Source organism: Rhinolophus sinicus, linkage group LG07 (assembly GCF_036562045.2).
Source record: "Rhinolophus sinicus isolate RSC01 linkage group LG07, ASM3656204v1, whole genome shotgun sequence".
In the NCBI taxonomy this organism is placed as follows: Eukaryota; Metazoa; Chordata; class Mammalia; order Chiroptera; family Rhinolophidae; genus Rhinolophus; species Rhinolophus sinicus.
In genome coordinates this window covers 47,849,688-47,869,024 of record NC_133757.1, presented here as the reverse complement: position 1 = coordinate 47,869,024, position 19,337 = coordinate 47,849,688, and the positions used below count along the sequence as shown (strand labels likewise).

At 40.8% G+C, this 19,337-nt stretch overlaps 1 protein-coding gene across 1 annotated transcript; it reads left to right on the top strand.

The window, feature by feature from the left end:
* The first annotated feature begins 4,244 nt into the window (after positions 1 to 4,244).
* Positions 4,245 to 19,335, top strand: SAR1A (secretion associated Ras related GTPase 1A). The gene is made up of 7 exons (XM_019712458.2): positions 4,245 to 4,371; positions 8,408 to 8,481; positions 8,619 to 8,738; positions 9,162 to 9,227; positions 11,823 to 11,926; positions 15,541 to 15,672; positions 16,906 to 19,335. The coding sequence occupies exons 2-7, from the start codon at positions 8,424 to 8,426 to the stop codon at positions 17,020 to 17,022; spliced, it is 597 nt and encodes a 198-aa protein (XP_019568017.1). The 5' UTR covers positions 4,245 to 4,371; positions 8,408 to 8,423; the 3' UTR covers positions 17,023 to 19,335.
* Positions 19,336 to 19,337: the final 2 nt, after the last annotated feature.

Sequence of the window (19,337 nt, the reverse complement as noted above, 5' to 3'; positions counted from 1 at the left end):
ATTTAAATGTCTAACTATTACGTTGCTTTGTACACCTGAAACTAATAAAAAGAATCTCAGCTAGTCCTCATAATAGTTTATGCTGTGACAAGTAGCTTTGGTGACGGTGGTGGTCTTAAAATAGTTAGCAGTTCTTCCAGATAATGATGATTTGCTCCAAGACTTGGTTTCTCATTTTGAAATGCACTATATTGGGAGGAGAAAGAGAGGCTGAGGGCCCTCTTTGAGGGTGCAGTGTTGAACCCAGAGTTCCCATAAAATAAGACAAGTTATTAGGTACAGTGCACAAAATAAAATTAGCTATTGGTGCAATATTGCCATGAATCTACACACATTTTAAATATTTTGCATTTTACAAAATTTTGTATTTTACAATAAACCCTTTTTAATTTTGCTATGTCCTTTGAAATGTCTCTTTTTTATTTTCTGTCTACGATAGATGCTCATAGCAAAGATATCGGACACACTGGCAAAATAGTGTTTCTGGGTGCATCTGTGATGGTGTTTCTGGAAGAGATCAGCATTTGACTCAGTAGACTGAGTAGAGATACGCCCTCACCAGTTTGGATGGGTATTATCCAATCCGCTGAGGCCCAAATGGAATAAAAACACAAAGGAAGGGCAATCTCTCTATCTGTATCTGTATCTGTATCTGTATCTATATCTCTATCTGTATCTGTATCTCTATCTCTATCTGTATCTGTATCTCTGTCTCTCCATCTCCATCTCCATCTCCATCTCCATCTCCATCTCCATCTCCATCTCCATCTCCATCTCCATCTCCATCTCATCTCCATCTCCATCTCCATCTCCATCTCCATCTCCATCTCCATCTCCATCTCTATCTTTCAGATATCCCCCTTTCCTGCCCTTGGACATCAGACTTTCTGATTCTCAGGCCTTCAGACTCCAGGACTTACATCAGCAGCCCCTCAGTTCTCAGGCCTTCGGACTTGGACTGAATTATACCAACTTTCCTGGTTTTCCAGCTTGCAGACGGCAGATCATGGGACCTCTTGGCCTCCATAACCGCATGAGCCAATTCTTATAATAAACCTCCTCTAATACGTATTTCTATATATCTTAGTGGTTCTGTTTCTCTGGAAAACCCTGACTAACACAGATGCTTTTCAGTCTCTATTTTAGTTTCTGAGTGCCTGTCTAGCTAATGCTGAGCATGTGTAGGGGAATAAGCATAGAGTGGAGAGAAGAATTACGTAAAACCCCTCTGCTCAAAGCCCCCATGGCCGTCCAGGTCACTCACAATAAAAGCTAATGTCCTCACAGTGGTCTACAAGACTCTGTAAATATTTGCCCACTATTGGGAGACAATTCTCTGAATCTCTTGCGTTTCTGCACTTCTTGGAGCAGAGGTACTGGCTGCCTTTGTTTGAACTATCTTTTCAAGGATGTTTATATAACGAACAGCCTTGGAAGATAGTCTCTGCCTGGGGCAGGGGACAGGTTTGTTTACTGTCCAGTATAATAATGTCTCCCTATGGGTCAAAGATCAGGCAGCGTTGCTTACGGTCCATTAGGAAGACTTTGGGTTCCCTGAGCTTTGGGTTCCTCAGTTGTGATGCAAACCCACTATATGGGTAGCAGACACCTAGGCTGTCTGCTGTCTGTGTCACCCCCAAAAACCTGGGGGGGAGCAACTGGAAAAGACACAAACATGAAGCTCAAGGTACTTGATATGCTTGAGGTAATAAAATCCTTAGTCTCTGCCCCAGGAGTCCAGTATCTCTGCCAGTATCCACAGAAATGTGCCAGACTAAGTTGTCAGCTCGCAAGTGAGGTAAAGTCTCAGCACCTTCCCAGTTGTTAACCGCCTGCCCCACACCTCTCTCACCTCATCTGCTATTCCTTCCCTTGTCATCTTGCCTGGCTACCCTGGCCTCCTGGCTGTTCCTGGAACCTGCCAAGCGCACTCCTGCCTCAGGGCCTCTGCACCTGCTCTGCTGTCAGCGTGGAAGATTTTATCTCCAGATGTCCTTTAGATCCTGTCCAAATGACACCTCAAGGGAGTCTTCCCTGACTACTCTATTTAAAATGGCCTTGCCACTAGTAAACAGGCGGACTTTTGCCAACCTGATGGATAAAAATGGCATCTCAGTGAGTTTTACATTTAGCTTTTATTATTTTCTATATCTATGTATCTTATAATAGTTACTGTATTTCTATTATTAGTTTATTGTGCTTAAGAACCATTTATATTTCTTTTCCTGTGAATTGTCTAGTCTTATCCTTGGCCTACTATTCTAACAACAGTTGCTCTTTTTCATATTAATTTTTCACTTGCTTTGGGTGTGATTACACATACTTTTTCTCAACTCATTATGTTTTGAGTTTATGGTGTCATCATTGTTGTTGTTTTAATGTAAAAGTTTTCTATTTTTCTGTAGTTGAATTTATCAATCTTTCATGGCTTCTAGATTTTCAATCAAAACCAGAAAGCTCTTCTCCATTCCAAGATTATAAGGAATTCATCCATGCTTTCTTTTATTTCTCTAATATTTTTATGGTGTCATTTCAAAACATATAAATCTCTGAATCATTTGGAACTTATTTGGTATAGTATGTGACTCACAAATTCAACTTTCAGGTTTTTTTGACTACCCAATTATCCCAACCCTTTTATTATTTATTTATTCTTAAGCACATAGTTGAAACATTTATTGAAAACATACTCTGGAAAAATTGCTAACATGCACAACAACGCCTCTTTCACCCATCCTAGAAGTGGGTACACTGTGGCTCGGGGCATTTGTCAACTTGCCCAAGGCTGGCCAGCCAGTAAGTAGTATTTGCAGATCTCCTGAGAAACTGTCTGTGTGCTCCCTCCTTCCTCTCAAGCCCCCCCAACCATACTTTTGGTTTGGGACACCCCCTATACCTCTTGCAGCCAGACTTCTATCAGGACCAGTAAGCCAATGCATTGGCTTGCACTGGGGCAGCCCTGTGCCTTCACCATGTACACATTGGGGTTCCAAGCCCTGTGGACACAGTTCCCCTGGTTTAGCCAAAGTTGGTGAGAAGCCTCAGAACATGGCCTAATCCCTTTCTGTGTCTGGGCAGGATTCAAACTCGGTGCAGAAGACCCACAGGATGAAAGGAGAGAAGGTGGTGAGTTTGTCCATCCAGCCCCCTCCAGCATTGCTGGAGTCGCCAGGTTCATTTTCATTTTATTTCGGCATGTATTTGGGTCTATTTCTGTACTTTGTTCCATTGATTTGTTTGGCTTTTTGTGCTTTGTGCTCTACTACCAACCTGCTTTAATTACAGAGGATCTATGTTTTAATATTTGATATTGCTAGCTCCTCTCTCCTTGTTCTTCTTTTTCAGAACTTGTTTCCTGACTAGTGTTTTTATTTGGCCATTTGAATTTTAGGAACAAATAGGGTAGTTTAAAACACACACACACACACACACACACACACACACTCTATTAACCCTATTAGTACTTTTATAGGAATTATATTAAATTTAAATTTTACTATCCAAAATACTTCCTATCCAAAAATATCATTCATTTTGCCATTTGACTCAGTTTTCTTATTTACAAACTGGGAGTAATAATATCAATCTCATAGAATTAAATGAGAAAATGCACGTGAAGGACAAAATAGTAGGAGCCAACGTGTTGCTTTGCCACTTCGTAGCCTGTGAACTTGGGTTTGGTTACTAGACTATTCTGAACTGTGGTTCTCTCATTTGTAAATAGGGGACAGCGACAGTATCTGCTTCATAGGACGGTAATGAGGATCAAATGAGACGAGGCATACCAAGTACTCCGAGCACTGCCTAGAACGTAAGTTCTCAAAGAATATTAAGTCTTCTTGTAAAAAGTAGGTTCTCACCGGCCAATGTGACTTAAAGCAAAAGCTTGCAGGCATCCACCTTAGGACCAGGGGTCTCAGGCCAACTCTTCTTTCCGGGAACCCACCTACCCGTCGGTCACCACTTCCGACTCTCCCCGTGCGCCTGGGAAAGCAGTCGGATTTGAAGCAGCGCTCCGAGCGCCTAGATGCACCGCGAGCCTCCAGGATGCTACTACTCCCCCTCCCTAGGCGCGGCGCTGCCACGTCCTGTTCTCTGTATGGGAGGGGGCGTGGCCAAGTCGGGCCCGCCCCCGAGTGTTCGTCGTGCCTGAGGCCCGCCCCTCCGCGGCCCGAGTCGCTGGTAGGGCTCCCGGCTGTTGCAGAGCGCGCTGACGCTTCGAAGGGGCGGGGGCAAGCACGCGCCCGGAAGTCTCGGGGGAGAGGTGTTACGTATATCCGGCGAGTAGCTGGCGGTCCCGGGTGCTGCTGGGCTGTGTGCTCTGAGGGAGGGTCGAAGCCGTCCGCCGCCGCCGGAGGAGTCCCTTGGGCTGTGAGTCTGGCGGCCGAGGCGAGGGAGGGATCCCCGGTCGGAGGCGCTGAGGCAGATGGCGGGAGGGTCGGGGCGGAGGCCGGTGCAGGCGGGGTTGGGGGGGAAGTGACACGCAGGCGGTTCTGTGGGGCCGCGGGGACGGTTCTGGGCGGGGATGGGCCGACTTGGCCGGGTCTGCCCGGTCCCCTGCGGGTCTCTGGGGTATCGGGGCGATCTGCATTCCGCTCGGGGGGTCTTGCCGCTGCTGGGTGGGATAACAGTTTTCTTGCCGGATACTGTGCGCTCGGGTTTACGAAACGGCCTCACAACCCGCCTCGGGGGAGCCGCACAGCCGTCGGTGAGGCTGGTGGGAGACCTTGATGATTATCCTTGTGGTACAGACTCGGGGACTAAGCCTCACCGAGGCTCAGTGAATTGGCCAAGGCCTCACAAATAAATAGCAAGTGTGAGCGTTGGAACCAGTTCTGGCTCCTAGCACAGGGCCTGCCCCCAATCCACTCCAGTGATCATCTGATGTCCTTGGTCGAACACTGTATTTTCTCCTTCAGTGCATGGAAAAAATTCTGCATGTTCGTTTGGTATAGATTAATGTTGTCTTCACGATTCTAGCCGAGAGGGCAGGAACACACTTGTGAGCGTGGGCACTAATTTGTCTGCCAGTGTTCTGCCCTGCTCTTGTCTTTTCTCCTTTACCTCGATCCGTCTGCTGAGGTTGTGACAGGGGGCTTATGGAGGTTTGCAGTGGGACCAGCCTTTGATATATACCCAGCAGCTAAGCAGGTTTCTTAGCTGAAAGCCAGCTAGCTGCCTGCTATCCCAGATCTGTCTGAAATGGTGTCTCAAAGTTGCTCCGTGTATGTAAAGAAGTAATGAGTATGTAGAAGTGATGCATAGAGATTTTTTATTGGGCAGTGGTCAGCCTAGTGCTTTTCCTTTGTATTTGTTTGATCAGTCAGTCCTAAAATTTACAAATTTTCATTTGTGGTACCTTGGCAATGCTTTTGTTGGCAGTTTAGAGCCCTTAAATTTTAGAGCAGTCATAAGGGGGTAGAGTGGATCGAGGATAGAAAATAAATAGGATGCTAGTTATTAACAGTCCATTCACAAGGTATTATGTGTTGTAAAGACGAAAACTATAAGATTGTCATCTGTGTAGTTAGTGGGTTAAGGAAATTTTATGTGTTTTTTTTCATCGGTTTTGTGATTTTGATTTGAATTTTATGTGATATTAACAGGAAGAGCTGTGGCCTTGATGTTAAAAGAGGAGGGTTTAAGTTCTGGCACTGTTACTTTTTCAGCTGAGCCGTCTTGGTTGAGCCAGATAACCTAGGACTGTCAGCATCTTTGTCGTGTTAAATGAGGCGAAAGATTCCTGCCCAATAGGGTTGGTGTGAAGTTGAAAGGAGATGTATGTACAGGCACTGGGTAAACTGTAATCCTAAAATATCAAGGATGGAGGCGGCGTCAACGCCATTTCCTTAAATTTGGTTAGCAGTGCAGCACAACTGTTTGTGTCCAATAAGGGTTTTTATTACTATTTTTTAAACATGATCTGAAGAGTTTCTTTAAGCACTAATTTTGGCGGGAAGAATTACAGGACCTTTAAAGCAGATATGTCAAGGGACAATAAATTGGAAAATCAAAGTAGTTCAGGTACCACAAAACCGTCCTCAAAGTGGAGTTTTCCCCTTGTCCCCTGATGAGAATTCATCTAGTTGGGAATACTTCTAAAATGAAGTGGTAAAACTTTACAAAGAGTCTGGAAAGTACTGACTGCAAGCCAGTGTAGTGCAACTAAATGCTTATGTGTTGGGTTTTTAAAGGAGTGATGAGAGTGAGAGGTGCTTTCTAAAGGCAAGCTGCCCTTCGCCAAGTGGTAGACAGAAAAGTAAGGAAGGCTAACTGGTTTGTGGGGATTGCAGAGGAGTGGCACATAGTCCTTTTACTTACCTGCAGTGAAACTTCAGCACAGGAACTTTTAAGTGTATTTAAGTCACTGATTTCTTAAAGTGCAGACCAAGTTTCCAGACAAAACTGTTACTTAACATGCTAAATTTGTTTTCTGCCACAGTATATTTTGATGTTACTGAAAAGGCAGAAAACCTTATTTAGTATCTTTCTATAAAAATTTCAGTTTCTCTCTCACTCAAACTCCCAAACTTCATTTGGCTTTCCATGGTAAGAGCCATAGAAAATAAGCATTAAGCAATTCCTACAATTTATGAGTCAGGCCACAGGCCTGATTTAAAAATGAAAACAACAGTAATTGGATGAAAAAGAAAATTAGCATACACTATCTTCATTTCCCAATTTCTTCTTCATTTAACATTCTTTGAATGAAGATACAGGTGGTTTTTTATGAATCCTTTTACAGGTCACTAGTAAAAGTAACAAAGCTAAACCTTTGTTTACTTTTTTGAAAAAAAACAAAACTTCATGAAAATTTTGTTTGAAAGCAGTTGGTCACATCTAGTATAAAGCCTTTGTGTTCAGCTGTTTTCAATGATGCACAGGAATTGAAGTAGAGGAACTTGCCCTTTTTTTTGCACCAGATCTGAGCTAATGAGGTAAAAGTTCCCTATGGGGAAATGCTGACACTGAGAAACCTTAACACCCACCAGTGGCTCTAAATCCTCCTATCTTAACTTCATTCAGAGATCCTCTTGCTTATTACCAATGTATGTAGATCTTTTTGTAGCTTTGGGTCATCTTTTGTCTAGGCCTATGGGAAACAGAAAGTGGTGTTAATATCAGTACAAATTAAGGTATGTGCTTGGCTAGGAACCTAACTGCACTGTCCTGAACAAGTATTATTATAAGAAAATCCATATTTGAAAAATGGTAGGTCTTGATTATTCACATTAGGAAAGGATTATCTTACTGCTTCATGGCTCCAAAATAGTGATATTATCTCTTTTATAAGTTGAGACGCGCATCTACAAGAGGGGCTAAACACATATTGTTTAAAAAGAGATAGCATTGGTGAATGCAGCAGGGCAAATTGAGCCAGCCAGAAGGATTTTGATGACCATGTTTTTTAGGCCGGTTTACAAGGATGGGTTAATATGGTTTTCATTCTGGTTAATATGCATTTTTTTCATCATTTTCTACTCAGTGCATCACTGCGACATTTTGATGCAGATTATTGATGGGACTAATTCTGTAGAGGTTTTGCTAACTGGTAGATAGCGGTGGTGTATCTAGGGAATGTGGATGAGCAGCAGCCTGGAGGAATGAGTTCCACAGTAAAAGAAGAAAGTACTGTATTTTGCCACGTATAATGTGCATTTTTTTGCACAAATTTGTGAGGGAAAACTAAGGATGCACATTATATATGGGTATTACTAATTCCATATCTATATAAATGTTTTTAATTCTCTTATTTCTGCTTATGAGTTAAAAGTATAACTTTAGAAATCAACAACAATATCCGTATGCAAAATAATACCCTGGAATACAATGATCGGTTTTGTTGAACTTATGATGAACTTGCAACGAGGAAGAGTTCTTGGCCTTCTATGATGCATAAATAGTGTAAATTTGTTACCAGTATGTAAAATTTCTTGTACCTTGTATCTTGTATCTGTTCTTGTGTTTTGTAATTATTTGTTACATAACATTTCTTGTACCATAATATGTTAAGAAATAACTGCTAAAATTCCTTTATAATACAAAAAACAGGTACCTAAATGTAAACAAATAAAAACTTGAATTAAAAAATTAAAATGAAAGATTTTTTCCCTGAAAGTTTGGGCCAAAAATGTGGGTGCGTATTATACCCGGGAGCACATTAGACATGGCAAAATATGGCATATCTTCAGCTCCTGGTCCTCTCAGTATCATAGGTTGAAAACTTAGGAAACCAGGAGTTTGTGCAGATATGACAATTCCAGAGACTTCCCTCCAGAGTGCAAAATCCTTTGTTTTATTATGCCTGAAAACATGGGACATCAGTGCCAGGGAATAAGAGTTAACTTCTCCAAAACTGTTCTAGCATCCAGAAAGCTAATGTTTGCTGCTTTCATATTTTATACAGGTAGTAAGCATTAATAATGTCTTTCATCTTTGAGTGGATCTACAATGGCTTCAGCAGTGTGCTCCAGTTCCTAGGTAAAGCCGTTTTCCTTGAAATAGATCATACGTTTTACATTTTCTGCATTTCCTCCAACAGTTTCAATATACACAGCCTGTGGTATATAAAAAGCAAAATTATGTGTTTTTTTGTTTTGTTTTGTTTTCTGTTTTAGGACTCTACAAGAAATCTGGAAAACTTGTATTCTTGGGTTTGGACAATGCAGGCAAAACCACTCTTCTACACATGCTCAAAGATGACAGATTGGGCCAACATGTTCCAACATTACATCCAAGTAGGTTTGAAAATACCAGGCGACCTTTTGATATTTAAAGGTCAATGTCAGGGCTGGAGGATGAATCCCCAGTTTATGCAGTTCTTTTATTAACTGAAATTCCAAAGGACAGCTCACTTGAAAAAAATTAGGATACACTCAGGTCACATACTCATAAATACAAATCTCTGGAACTTTGTCACTCTCTTTTCTCATAAGTCCTGTAAAGGGACACATCTGTCATTTCTACTTCTAAGAAGCAGCAGATACCTTGGAGAAAAAGAAACTTGGCCTTTTAAAATAACTTAATAATGTTTTCACACTTGTATTTTCTTTACAAGGTGAAAGCTTCATTAAGCTTTGCTTGTATTGGCTCACAGTACTCGTAGCTGGGCCGTGGTGGATGGAGAAGTTCATTTCTTTTCTCTCTTGATAACTTTTCAGCATCTGAAGAGTTGACAATTGCTGGAATGACTTTTACAACGTTTGATCTTGGTGGGCATGAGCAAGGTAAGAGACGATTCAGAGAGGATGGTATTGACTTATAGTTCATTTTGTGCCCCTCCTTTTTTAAAAAAGCAGTGTGTCATTTTTACTTTTTAAATTGCTTGCATTTAGGATTGAGATCTTATTACTTTAATGAAGTTGGTTTATTCACTTACTATTTTTAAGTAATTTCCACCTTGTCAAAAGTTGCATAAATAATAGAGAACGCCACTTCTTTATACCTTTTGCCCAGATTTATCAGTCTCCCTCTGTATACAATACATATTAACATTTATTTTTCTTGAACCATTTGTAAGTTGCTCTTTTATTCCTTAATACTTTAATATATATTCCTAAGAGAAAGAATATTCCCTTATATGGTCATAATCGTTATCAAACCCAGGAAGTTTCATTTTTATCTACTCTGTAGTGTATGTTTCTTTTTTTGTCAATTGTCCCAATAATCTCCTTTATAGCATTTTTCCTTTTGAACATGGTTCAGTGCAATATCACGTTGAATTTAGTCCTATCTCTTTTGTATCCTTTATTCAATGGAGTATATGTAGAAAATTAAGCCATTATTTGTAAGTAATTCCAAACTTGTCAAAAGTTGCAAAAATAATACAGTGACTACTTGGGACCACTCTGATCTAAATCGATATTTTGTATGCTGTACCCGTTTGGATCAGTTGGAACGTTTTCTTCTACTTTCTTGTTCTCCACAGCGCATTTTTGCCTTAGTCAGGCTGAGTCTGTGTGGTTCCCAGATCCCTATCAGTTGTCTTGTATGTGTTTTGGAGATACACAGAATGGGGCATCTTTATCTGATGGATACTCACTTTACATTTGGCAAGACTCTAGGCTAAGGAGTAAAACATTTACAATGCAGGAATGAAAAATATTCTGGAAAGGTAGAAGAAAGAACCTGTTGAGATTCTTTCAGATTTACTCACTTGTTATTAAATTGAGTTGAGAAGTTTCTTTTTGGAGCATTATATTAGGTTGAATCTAATATAGTTTTTTTAAAATGTGGTTAAAAAATAATATATTGGTAATTTAATCATTAAGCCAAAAAATTTTAGCCAAAAGGCTGAGACGTGATCAAAATAATTTTAGTCAGTCATTCCATTAACGTATAGTTACATTTATTTTGTTCATTTAATATTTACATGCTATAAAATCATAAATTTACGTGTGTGTATACGTGTGTGTATATATATGTGTGTGTGTTTATATATATGATCACAATCACATATACCTGTACAGAAAAAAATATTGAAAGGAAATATATAAAAACGTTAGGAGTAGGTGTGTTTTGATGAAGGATTATGGATTATCTTGTTTCCTTTTTTTCTATAATGAGCTTGTATTATTTTCATTTGGGTAGCATTGGGTGTATCGTGTCTTTTCTGCTTTCAAAAAGATTTGTAACTTCATACAAATTTAAATTCAGAAGTAATACAGTTATAAGCTGACCTGAGACCCTTAGGAGAATGTAGAGCAGTGGGTATTTTTAGACACCTGAACTGGGGATTGTGTATTATTTGGTTTGATAATTTAGCTTTCAGGTTTTGATAGAGTAAGATGGAAAATGTGTTTGATGTACGTAGTTTTGTTTGAGGAAAATTAGCAGAAACACTTTTTGTAATAACCCAGCCACCATTATACAGAAGTTACTAAAATTCTGTACATTTGGAAGTTTCCTTTTTTGAAAAAATACTTTAAAAATGTAATTAATAAGAGTAACCTACACTCAATGTAATGAATTCAGGGTACAATCAGTATACGAATATGGAAAATAACAGAAAAATTTCCCCAACCTCTCCTTCCCAGTCCCACTCTTCAGAGGTAACCATTATTAACTGGTGTAGAGATGCTTCCTTATTCATCCCATTGAAAGGAGTAGAAAAGAATGGCTTAGAAATTATAATATAACTAAAGCATTGCTTCCTAAACCATTATCACTTCATGTGTCAAACAAAATAAATAAAATGTATAGGCACACCAGGTTAAATACAGGAGACTGAAGTGATACCTGGGAACTTCCACCCCCTGTCAGGCCCAGTCTCCCTGAGGGCTGAGTGGATAAGTGTGTTAGTACACTTACACAAAGGTTAGTTAGGAAATAATTGGGACTAAAGTTATATGGACAAGTAATTTGCATCATGATGGTTTAACTCAGAGCTTACAAACTAAAATAGCTCCAGGGACGAGGTAGGTGATTTAAGTGAGTGAAATTGTCTGGGAGTAAGACAGTAGCAGGGAGTGGTGGAAACTGGCAGACAGAAGAGCCCAGCTCATCTAAAGGAGCTGCCACTGCTCAGTTCCAGTTGATTATTGGCATGTGGGTAGGTAGGCATGGGATTGCAAGATGTTGCAGTTTTTCAGAAAATCAAGCAGACACCCTGATTTCCAAATTTCAAAAAAATCTGATTCAGTTCATGGACCATCATTTTATAGCTTCTGTTCTGATTTAATAATGGCTGGGAGTTGGAAAATCATATGGAGTCTACTGCTATTGAAACCTGGCCAAGATTTGCCCACTAGATAGACCATCAGGTTATTTATTTTGAAAATACACATATTTGTATTGATGCACTACGAACTTTGTCTTTTCAGCACGTCGGGTTTGGAAAAATTATCTCCCAGCAATTAATGGGATTGTCTTTCTGGTGGACTGTGCGGATCATCCTCGCCTCATGGAATCCAAAGTTGAGCTTAATGTGCGTTTATATGTTTTTCCTTTCTTCGCCTCTATTTCTTTTTAATACTGCTCAGTAGTGCCAATACTTAATCATGCCAGTTAACGTTTAGTGAAAGTCCTAGCTATGGGAAGAAAGTGTTTCAAAATCTATGACATTGCTTTTCAGTGTCCTAAGGAAACTCAGGTTGAACTTGAATAAGTTGCCTTTGTTTATATTCGTCATAGGGTGACTCTCTGTCCAGTTTGCTCAGGACACTCAGTTTATGCCTGTTGTCCCAGCACAATTAACATTTTTTCCTTTCACATATCACATCTGGCCACTCTTTATGAAGCGTTGGCGTAGTGAAACCCTAAAAGGGATGAGAGTTCTTTACATTTTGAGCCTGTCTTCTCAGGTTGTGGCCATCCAGCCTTGCACTAAATGACTTGCCAGACCTTAAGCGTCTGTTCTCAGTCTTTAGTTTGGGTCACATGCAGCGTTTGATGCTATCAAGGACTAGCTTCAAGTTTTTTTTCTTTCTCAACATCGTATTTTCTTGGCTTGACAGTTTCTATAATGTTGTCTCTGTTATCCCTACTGCTTTGCCCTGTGCCTCTTCTTTCTCTGATTTCTAACTCTCTCTCTGCATTCTTGTTTCTGGAAATTTGAACCTGTCTCCAGTTTATTTGTAAGTGTGTTTCTTGAATCTATACTCAGAGTCTCATATGGACAGTCCTTCCCTTGCTTGGCCTTTTGGCACTGGTCATTCTGTCTTTCTTTAAACTCCCTTTTACATTCTTGGTTTTGGTGCTCTCTCTCTGGCTGATACTTCGACTCTTCCTCTGCGTAGCCCTTAAATCGTGTTCCCTGGGGTCTATACTTTCTCCTAGGCTACTCCCATTGCTTCATCTGCCACCCACATGCCAGGGACTCCTAAATGGATTTCTCTTCTCTAAACCTCTCTTGAGTTCCAGCCTTATTCATAATGCTGCCTACTAGACAGCTCCATCTACCTATTTTATTCTTCCAAATGGAGCTATTCGTCTTCCCCACCATGTACCTGGACATGCAGTCCACAACCCTGGGAATTACTATAGATTTTACCACCACCCTGCCACATGCTGTAATAATGCTAGAAAAAACTTTCTCAGACTTGTCATTGCCCTACTTAATATCCCCTAATAGGTCTATTGCCTTGTGGGTAAAATCCACAAATCTTTTGTATAGTGCATAGGATCTGTCATGAGCTTTCCTCTCTTTATTTTTCCAGCTTCTTTTATCTCTGGTGCCTACTATTTCAAACATAGAGAACAACTTGCCCTCCCTCAGGTATGCAGAAGTGGCTATCCCTGCCTGGCTTTCTCACCTGACCCCCTATCCCCTTTTGCTGGTAAATTTCAGGTGTCCTTTAAGAGATCTTAGTTCAGGTATGACCGTTTCTAGGAAACCTTCCCTGAGCTCTCAGACTGTAGACTCTCCACCTTATCAGTGTCTGTTGTCTCTACTGGTTTTCTTACAGGTCTTTCTCACTGGACTGTGTACATGATAGAGACTTTATATCTTTGTGAAACTCCTGCACCTAGCAAAGCATTGGTCACATAGTAGGTACTTCGTTAGTACAAATGAACGGCTTCCTTAATCTGATTTTGTCTAACATTTCCTGGAACTTAAGATGATCAAAGGGTGTTGCCCTTTATCTGTTCAATTTTACTCTCTGTTCCTGGCTTTTCCTGTCAGTGAGAACTACAGTCCCAGTGCAATATTGTGATTTATAAGACATATATATTTTGGTCATTTAGATGATCAAGATGTATTTCTCATCCATATGTCGTTTTCATCCACAGTTCCTGTCATACAGTTCCCAAAACCCTTGGACTTTCCTAAGGGAGGACAGCCATATAGGGCTTTGGTTATGTTAATGAAGTGGCTTTTGGACCCCACCTAACGATGGGGGCTGGTTACCAGGGGGCCTAACCATTAGAGGCTGGAACTTTAGCCCCACCCCAGGACTTCAAGGGAAGGGAGAGGGGCTGGAGCTGGAATCAGTTGCTAATAGCCAATGTTTTAATCAATTGTGACAAATAAACCTCCATAAAAACCCAAAAGGCAGGTTTCAGAGAGCTTCTTGGTTGGTTAACAGAGATTTGGGGAGAGTGGCTCACCTTGCAAGGGCACGGACTCTCAGTACCCTTTCCTAATACCTTGCCCTATGTATCTCTTCCATCTGGCTGTTGCCTGAGTTACATCCTGTTAAAATAAATAAAACGGTAATTTGTAAGTAAAATGCTTCTCTGAGTTCTGTGAGTTGTCCTAGCAAATTACTCAACCCAAGGAGGGGGTCGAGGGCATCACTGATTTATGAGCCAGTTGGTCAGAAGCACATGTAACAACCTGTATTTGCAGCTGGCATCTGAAGGGGGTGGGGGCAGTCTTGTAGGACTGAACCCTTAACCTGTGGATGTTATCTCTGGGTACGTCATGTCAGAATTGAGTTGAATTGTAGGACACCCAGCCGGTGTCCCAAGAATTGCTTGTTGGCTGGGGAAGCTCCCCCCACGTTGGAATTTGTACCAGAACCAATTTACCCAAGCTTGAAATCTCGGCCAGCTCTGACTCCTCTTTGTCTTTCCTATCATTTAGACTTCAGTCTCTTTATTTCTTACACCGGAATGCCTGCTGCACTTTTTATTATATGCTGCCATGTTAGGCCAGGTCATCGTCTCTTACCTGAGCACCACAGATATGTACTGTTTGTGAGTTCATTGTACTAAAAGCTATCTAGTAACTTCTGGGCTTGGGGGCGTTAGGATCTATTACAGCTAACCTCTCAGACTGGCACCATAATGTTGGGCCTCCCTCCCCATCCCACTTATATGTCAGCGTAAATGCTTTAATCCAGGCAGGTGATCTCTGCAGCTTCCTGAATTCTTTTCCTGCTGTAAAGCCATTGCTTATATTCTTCCTTTCCCTTTCCACCTGTCCAAATCCTGCCCCTCCTTCAGAGCCCAGTTTAGGTGCCATATCTTTGCTGAGACTTTCCTCAAGCCCATGCACGTCACCATTTTATTTCCCTGAACATCTTTCAGTATTTATATTCTGTCCCCATTCATTGTGACACTTAATCGTTCACTCGCCTTGCGAGCGTACAGTGAGAATTTCTTGAGGCCAGGGGCGTTTCTTACCTTTCCTTCTGTAGCCCTCTCAGTACCTGAGATAGTGCTTTGCACACATTGGGCACTCAGTGAATACTTGGGGGGGGGGGCGTTCCTGTAGTCAGTTTTGAGGCCCTGCAGCCATAGCACTCATGCTTCTAGGACTGTGCTCAGTGGATGGCCTGGGGATGGCCTGGGACAAGGGACTTAGCTCAGAGTTACCTCTGAATAGTTCTGCTGCCTGGTAAATAGATACAGCCTTAAGTTGCCATTGATTTGAAGGCATTAGGGGATTTTTACATAACGTCAGGGTGTTTTTAGGGGCTTTTTACCTAATAATGAGGGTGTTATGTAATGTCAAGATTAACTTAGTTAATCACTCACGTGTAAAGATGATCAGATTTTGCTTTACATTTGATACTTACAGACAAGTGAAAGTCAAAGTGGCTTTTGTTGTCTGGTGGGCTTTTATAGATTCCTTACTTCGTATCTTGTCTTTAGGCTTTAATGACTGATGAAACAATATCCAATGTGCCAATCCTTATCTTGGGTAACAAAATTGACAGAACAGATGCAATCAGTGAAGAAAAACTCCGTGAGATATTTGGGCTTTATGGACAGACCACCGGAAAGGTAAGAGAAAAATCTTCAGGGGACATATTCCTGTAAAGGAAATTCACAGCTTTAAAAAATTCATGTTTTACTATCTAGATTTTACTTATCTTTCTAAAGTTTAACTGGGCTTAAGATTTGTTTCATTATAGGTAATTTGTAGACTCTGAAGGTAGGAGTATGTTCTTTATAATGCGATACATTCTTCAGGTATTTGAGGATGAAGGAAATGGTACAAAAGGCAAAGTTACATTTAACAATTTTCTGACTGTCTTTCAAATTCAGTTCTGAGGAATCTCTTAAAAGAGCCCCTTTTAACCAGAAATCTTTTTTTTTTTTTAAAACTGGAGATTTCAGGTTATGAAGAAGAGTGATCATTTTTATGTCTCACGTTCCAAGCATTGAAATCCAAGCAGCGGATCATCCTCAGTGCTCCTTCCTCAGGGGGGTTGGACTGTTATCCCCGTTTTGCAGATGAGGAAACTGAGAGTGATTTGTTAGGTCTACACAGCAAGTCAGTGATAAAAGCAGGACTAGACGCCAAGTCTTCTAGATCAATAGGTTATGTTGTCTCCAGTTGGAAGGAGAACTGACTACTGCAGAAGCGTATGCTTGAGAGAGAAAATCTAGATCAGCTATAATTAAGCAGGAGTCGTGGTCTTTTCATCTCAGTGTTTTTAAAAATTAAAAAAAAAATTTCCTTTTGGGAGATCTATAACTTTGTTACTTCTTTACATGGTTCCTTAGTCTTACCTCTTGGTTACCTATTTCTGTCCAGAAATGCTTCCTTTAATTCATTTAGTTACCCCTCGTCTGCATGAGTGTTAGACACATGAATTTTTAATTTCTTCAGTGTAACCTGTTATAAATGTATATTTCTGAATGCTTGCATTAATGAGAATGTCCTTGTTTCTAAAAACTCCCAGACTTCCTTTGTCCATCAGAGCATGCTGGTTCTATGGGTGCCAGTGACTGGTTTCTTGGTTTGCTGCATCTCTGGCCAAGTGAATGTTGGTGTGTTCAGAGCAAATGCTCTTCACAGAGAGAGTGAAGCTAGGAATAGGACTGTGCTGCTTATTCTATTCTGAAAGCATGAAGCCCTGGGGAAGTCATCCACGTGGCCGTGACCACATTTCTGTAATTAATCCCTTCTTAGATTTGCTTTTGAAGAAACGAGAGGATTCTTGTGATCACCATTCAAGCTTTTCTCCCATGGAGATGCTAACAGGCCCTTCTTGGTTTTGTCTCCCTTAGGGGAATGTGACCCTAAAGGAGCTGAATGCCCGCCCCATGGAAGTGTTCATGTGCAGCGTGCTCAAAAGGCAAGGCTACGGCGAGGGCTTCCGCTGGCTCTCCCAGTATATTGACTGATGTTTGGACAGTGAGAATAAAAGAGTTTTACTTCTCTGGACTGATCCTATTCACAGCTTCCTCATGAACTTTTCTAATAGAACAAGGAGAGCTCTCCAACCATGTCTGCCGTTGAGAAGCCAAGAGTCTCTGTCAGCTCTCATCGCCCAGTGGTGACATGTGCTCTTCTCCACACTGTTGGGAGGTAATGCTGCCCTACGTGCTGGTGCAGGTCCGCATCCCGGGGCTTGGAAGCTGGCAAGATTTGCCGGGTAAAGCTGTGTGCCATCATGGGGCACCTGAAAAGAAAAACACGTCTCACCACTGTGGTTGATTTCAAAAGAAGTGATTCTATTTTTTAAAGAAAGTGTTGTTAATGTAATTGGTTCCCCTCCTAACTTTGAGTTTACAATTTACTTGGTCCAGAGTTTTCTATTCCTTTTTTTTTTTTTAATCTAGTGAATGGCATTTAGATACTTCATAAAATTATGCACAGATACATGTTGGAGGCCACAGGCGGTCAAGTGAACTTCTTCCTGTTGAGTTAGCAGGTTGGTGAGAGAAGCTCCCCTGTCTGTCCAGCTGCCTTGTAGCAGGTGGCATCCGTGTACACAGAGAACTAAGAAAGGACAGAACCTGGCCTCACCGCTGCAGCAGGTCCCACTGTGGCAAGCGAGGCTGATTCTTCCTCAGAGCGTATAGCAGATTGTTCACTGCAGAGGAGTTCGTTATAGAGTGGGTTATTATTATTAATATTATCACCTAAAAAGTTACAGATTTCAGCCGGTCTTTGCTTTTAACTCTTGTGAAGTTTTATTTTTCTCTGTAGCACTTTTTTTATTTTCAGTTATACGAAATGACTTTCGCCTCATAGAAGAGCTGAGAACATCTCCCGTGGTGTCATATCCTGCAGGTGTGTGTCAGCTACTTTTGCACACATTCTAGGGGGAATATGTCTGGATAGGAGAGTCACATAGGACAAAATTAACAGTTTAAGGGTTCTTGATTCCGTCACTTGAGAACTTAAAAATCTGGTATTTTAGCATTTGGTTGAATCTGGGAAAGATTTACTTAATGAGCTTTAAATTTTCCACTTGCAGAATTTGGTCTCTGTACTGGACTATTTATGAGTTCTTTTCATCAATTTTTTTGTTTTGGTGTTTAAAGTTTAACATCTGCAGTTTTTCCAGGTTGGTTGGTTGTTGTTTTTTGGTACGAAATTGCCTTTCTCCATTCCAGAAATAATCCAAGAATTTTGTGGAGGGCTATTATTCCTGTTGAACCAGCAACACTTAGTGTCCAGAAACACCCAGTACAGAAGCCTTAGCATCCCCAGTGGTGAGGAGGATTGTTTTCGTAGCTTTCCATTTTCTTAATGTCATGTGTGAAATTGGATTTTCATGTTCTTAACCAATTTCTACCCTTGCAGAAAAAGATGATGGGATAGGAGATAGTCTTAGGATGGGAGGATATCTTCATTCATTTTTCCTTTAATGAAAGATTAGAGGGAGTTTCCTCAGAATTGAAAATTATGATGATGATACTTACTTGCTGAGGAGTCAAGTCAGTGGATTCTCACTTCTAATGTGAGGGTAGGGGAAGTGTGGGTAACAGACTCCTGGGGTGAGAGAGCATTGTTCTTTAGTTGGGTTTCTCATTGTTAGTCTTCAGTACTGACCTATTGGGAAAGCAGACCTTTTCACTGCCAGGTACAAGATGCGGAGGCTCAGTGAAGTGTAAGTCTAGGAAGAGCGTGACTTCATTTATGAGCCAGCATAGCTCGATTAAGACAGAACTGTTCATCTGAAAAGGGGTTAAAGCCTTAAGTGAATAAATCTAGCTAAAGGTGAAAGAATTAGGTAGTTAACTTGCATACTTTTAATTTCCTTTGGCTAAAGGTAACTCATACTTCTCTATCCAGAGACAAGAGAAGTATGATTGCTTCAGTGTTAGTTTTTCTTGTTTTTGTTTTTTCCCTAATCACTTTGTAGCAAGCTAGAAAATTATGGATTCTATGCAGGGCAGCTCTTTGTGAAAGTGGTTTGTCTTGGCCACTGGAGAAAGAGGGGGATTGAAAAGTCCAGCAGCACCAGTCTAGTTCTTGCCCCACAGAAAACACTGTTCCTATAATAAGAGAGTGGAAAGAAGCTGCTGTGAGGAGCTTGGCTCCTAACAGTGAGGATCAGAGCTTTTTGTACAGGAACTCCCATGAATTGAGACTTCATTCTGTTTTATCAGAGTGCATATATGTCCTATTTCAGGAAAAGTAAAACCGTCATTTACAAAAGAAAGTCAATCTGTATCCTAAGCATTTTAATAAAAAGTTCAAACAAACT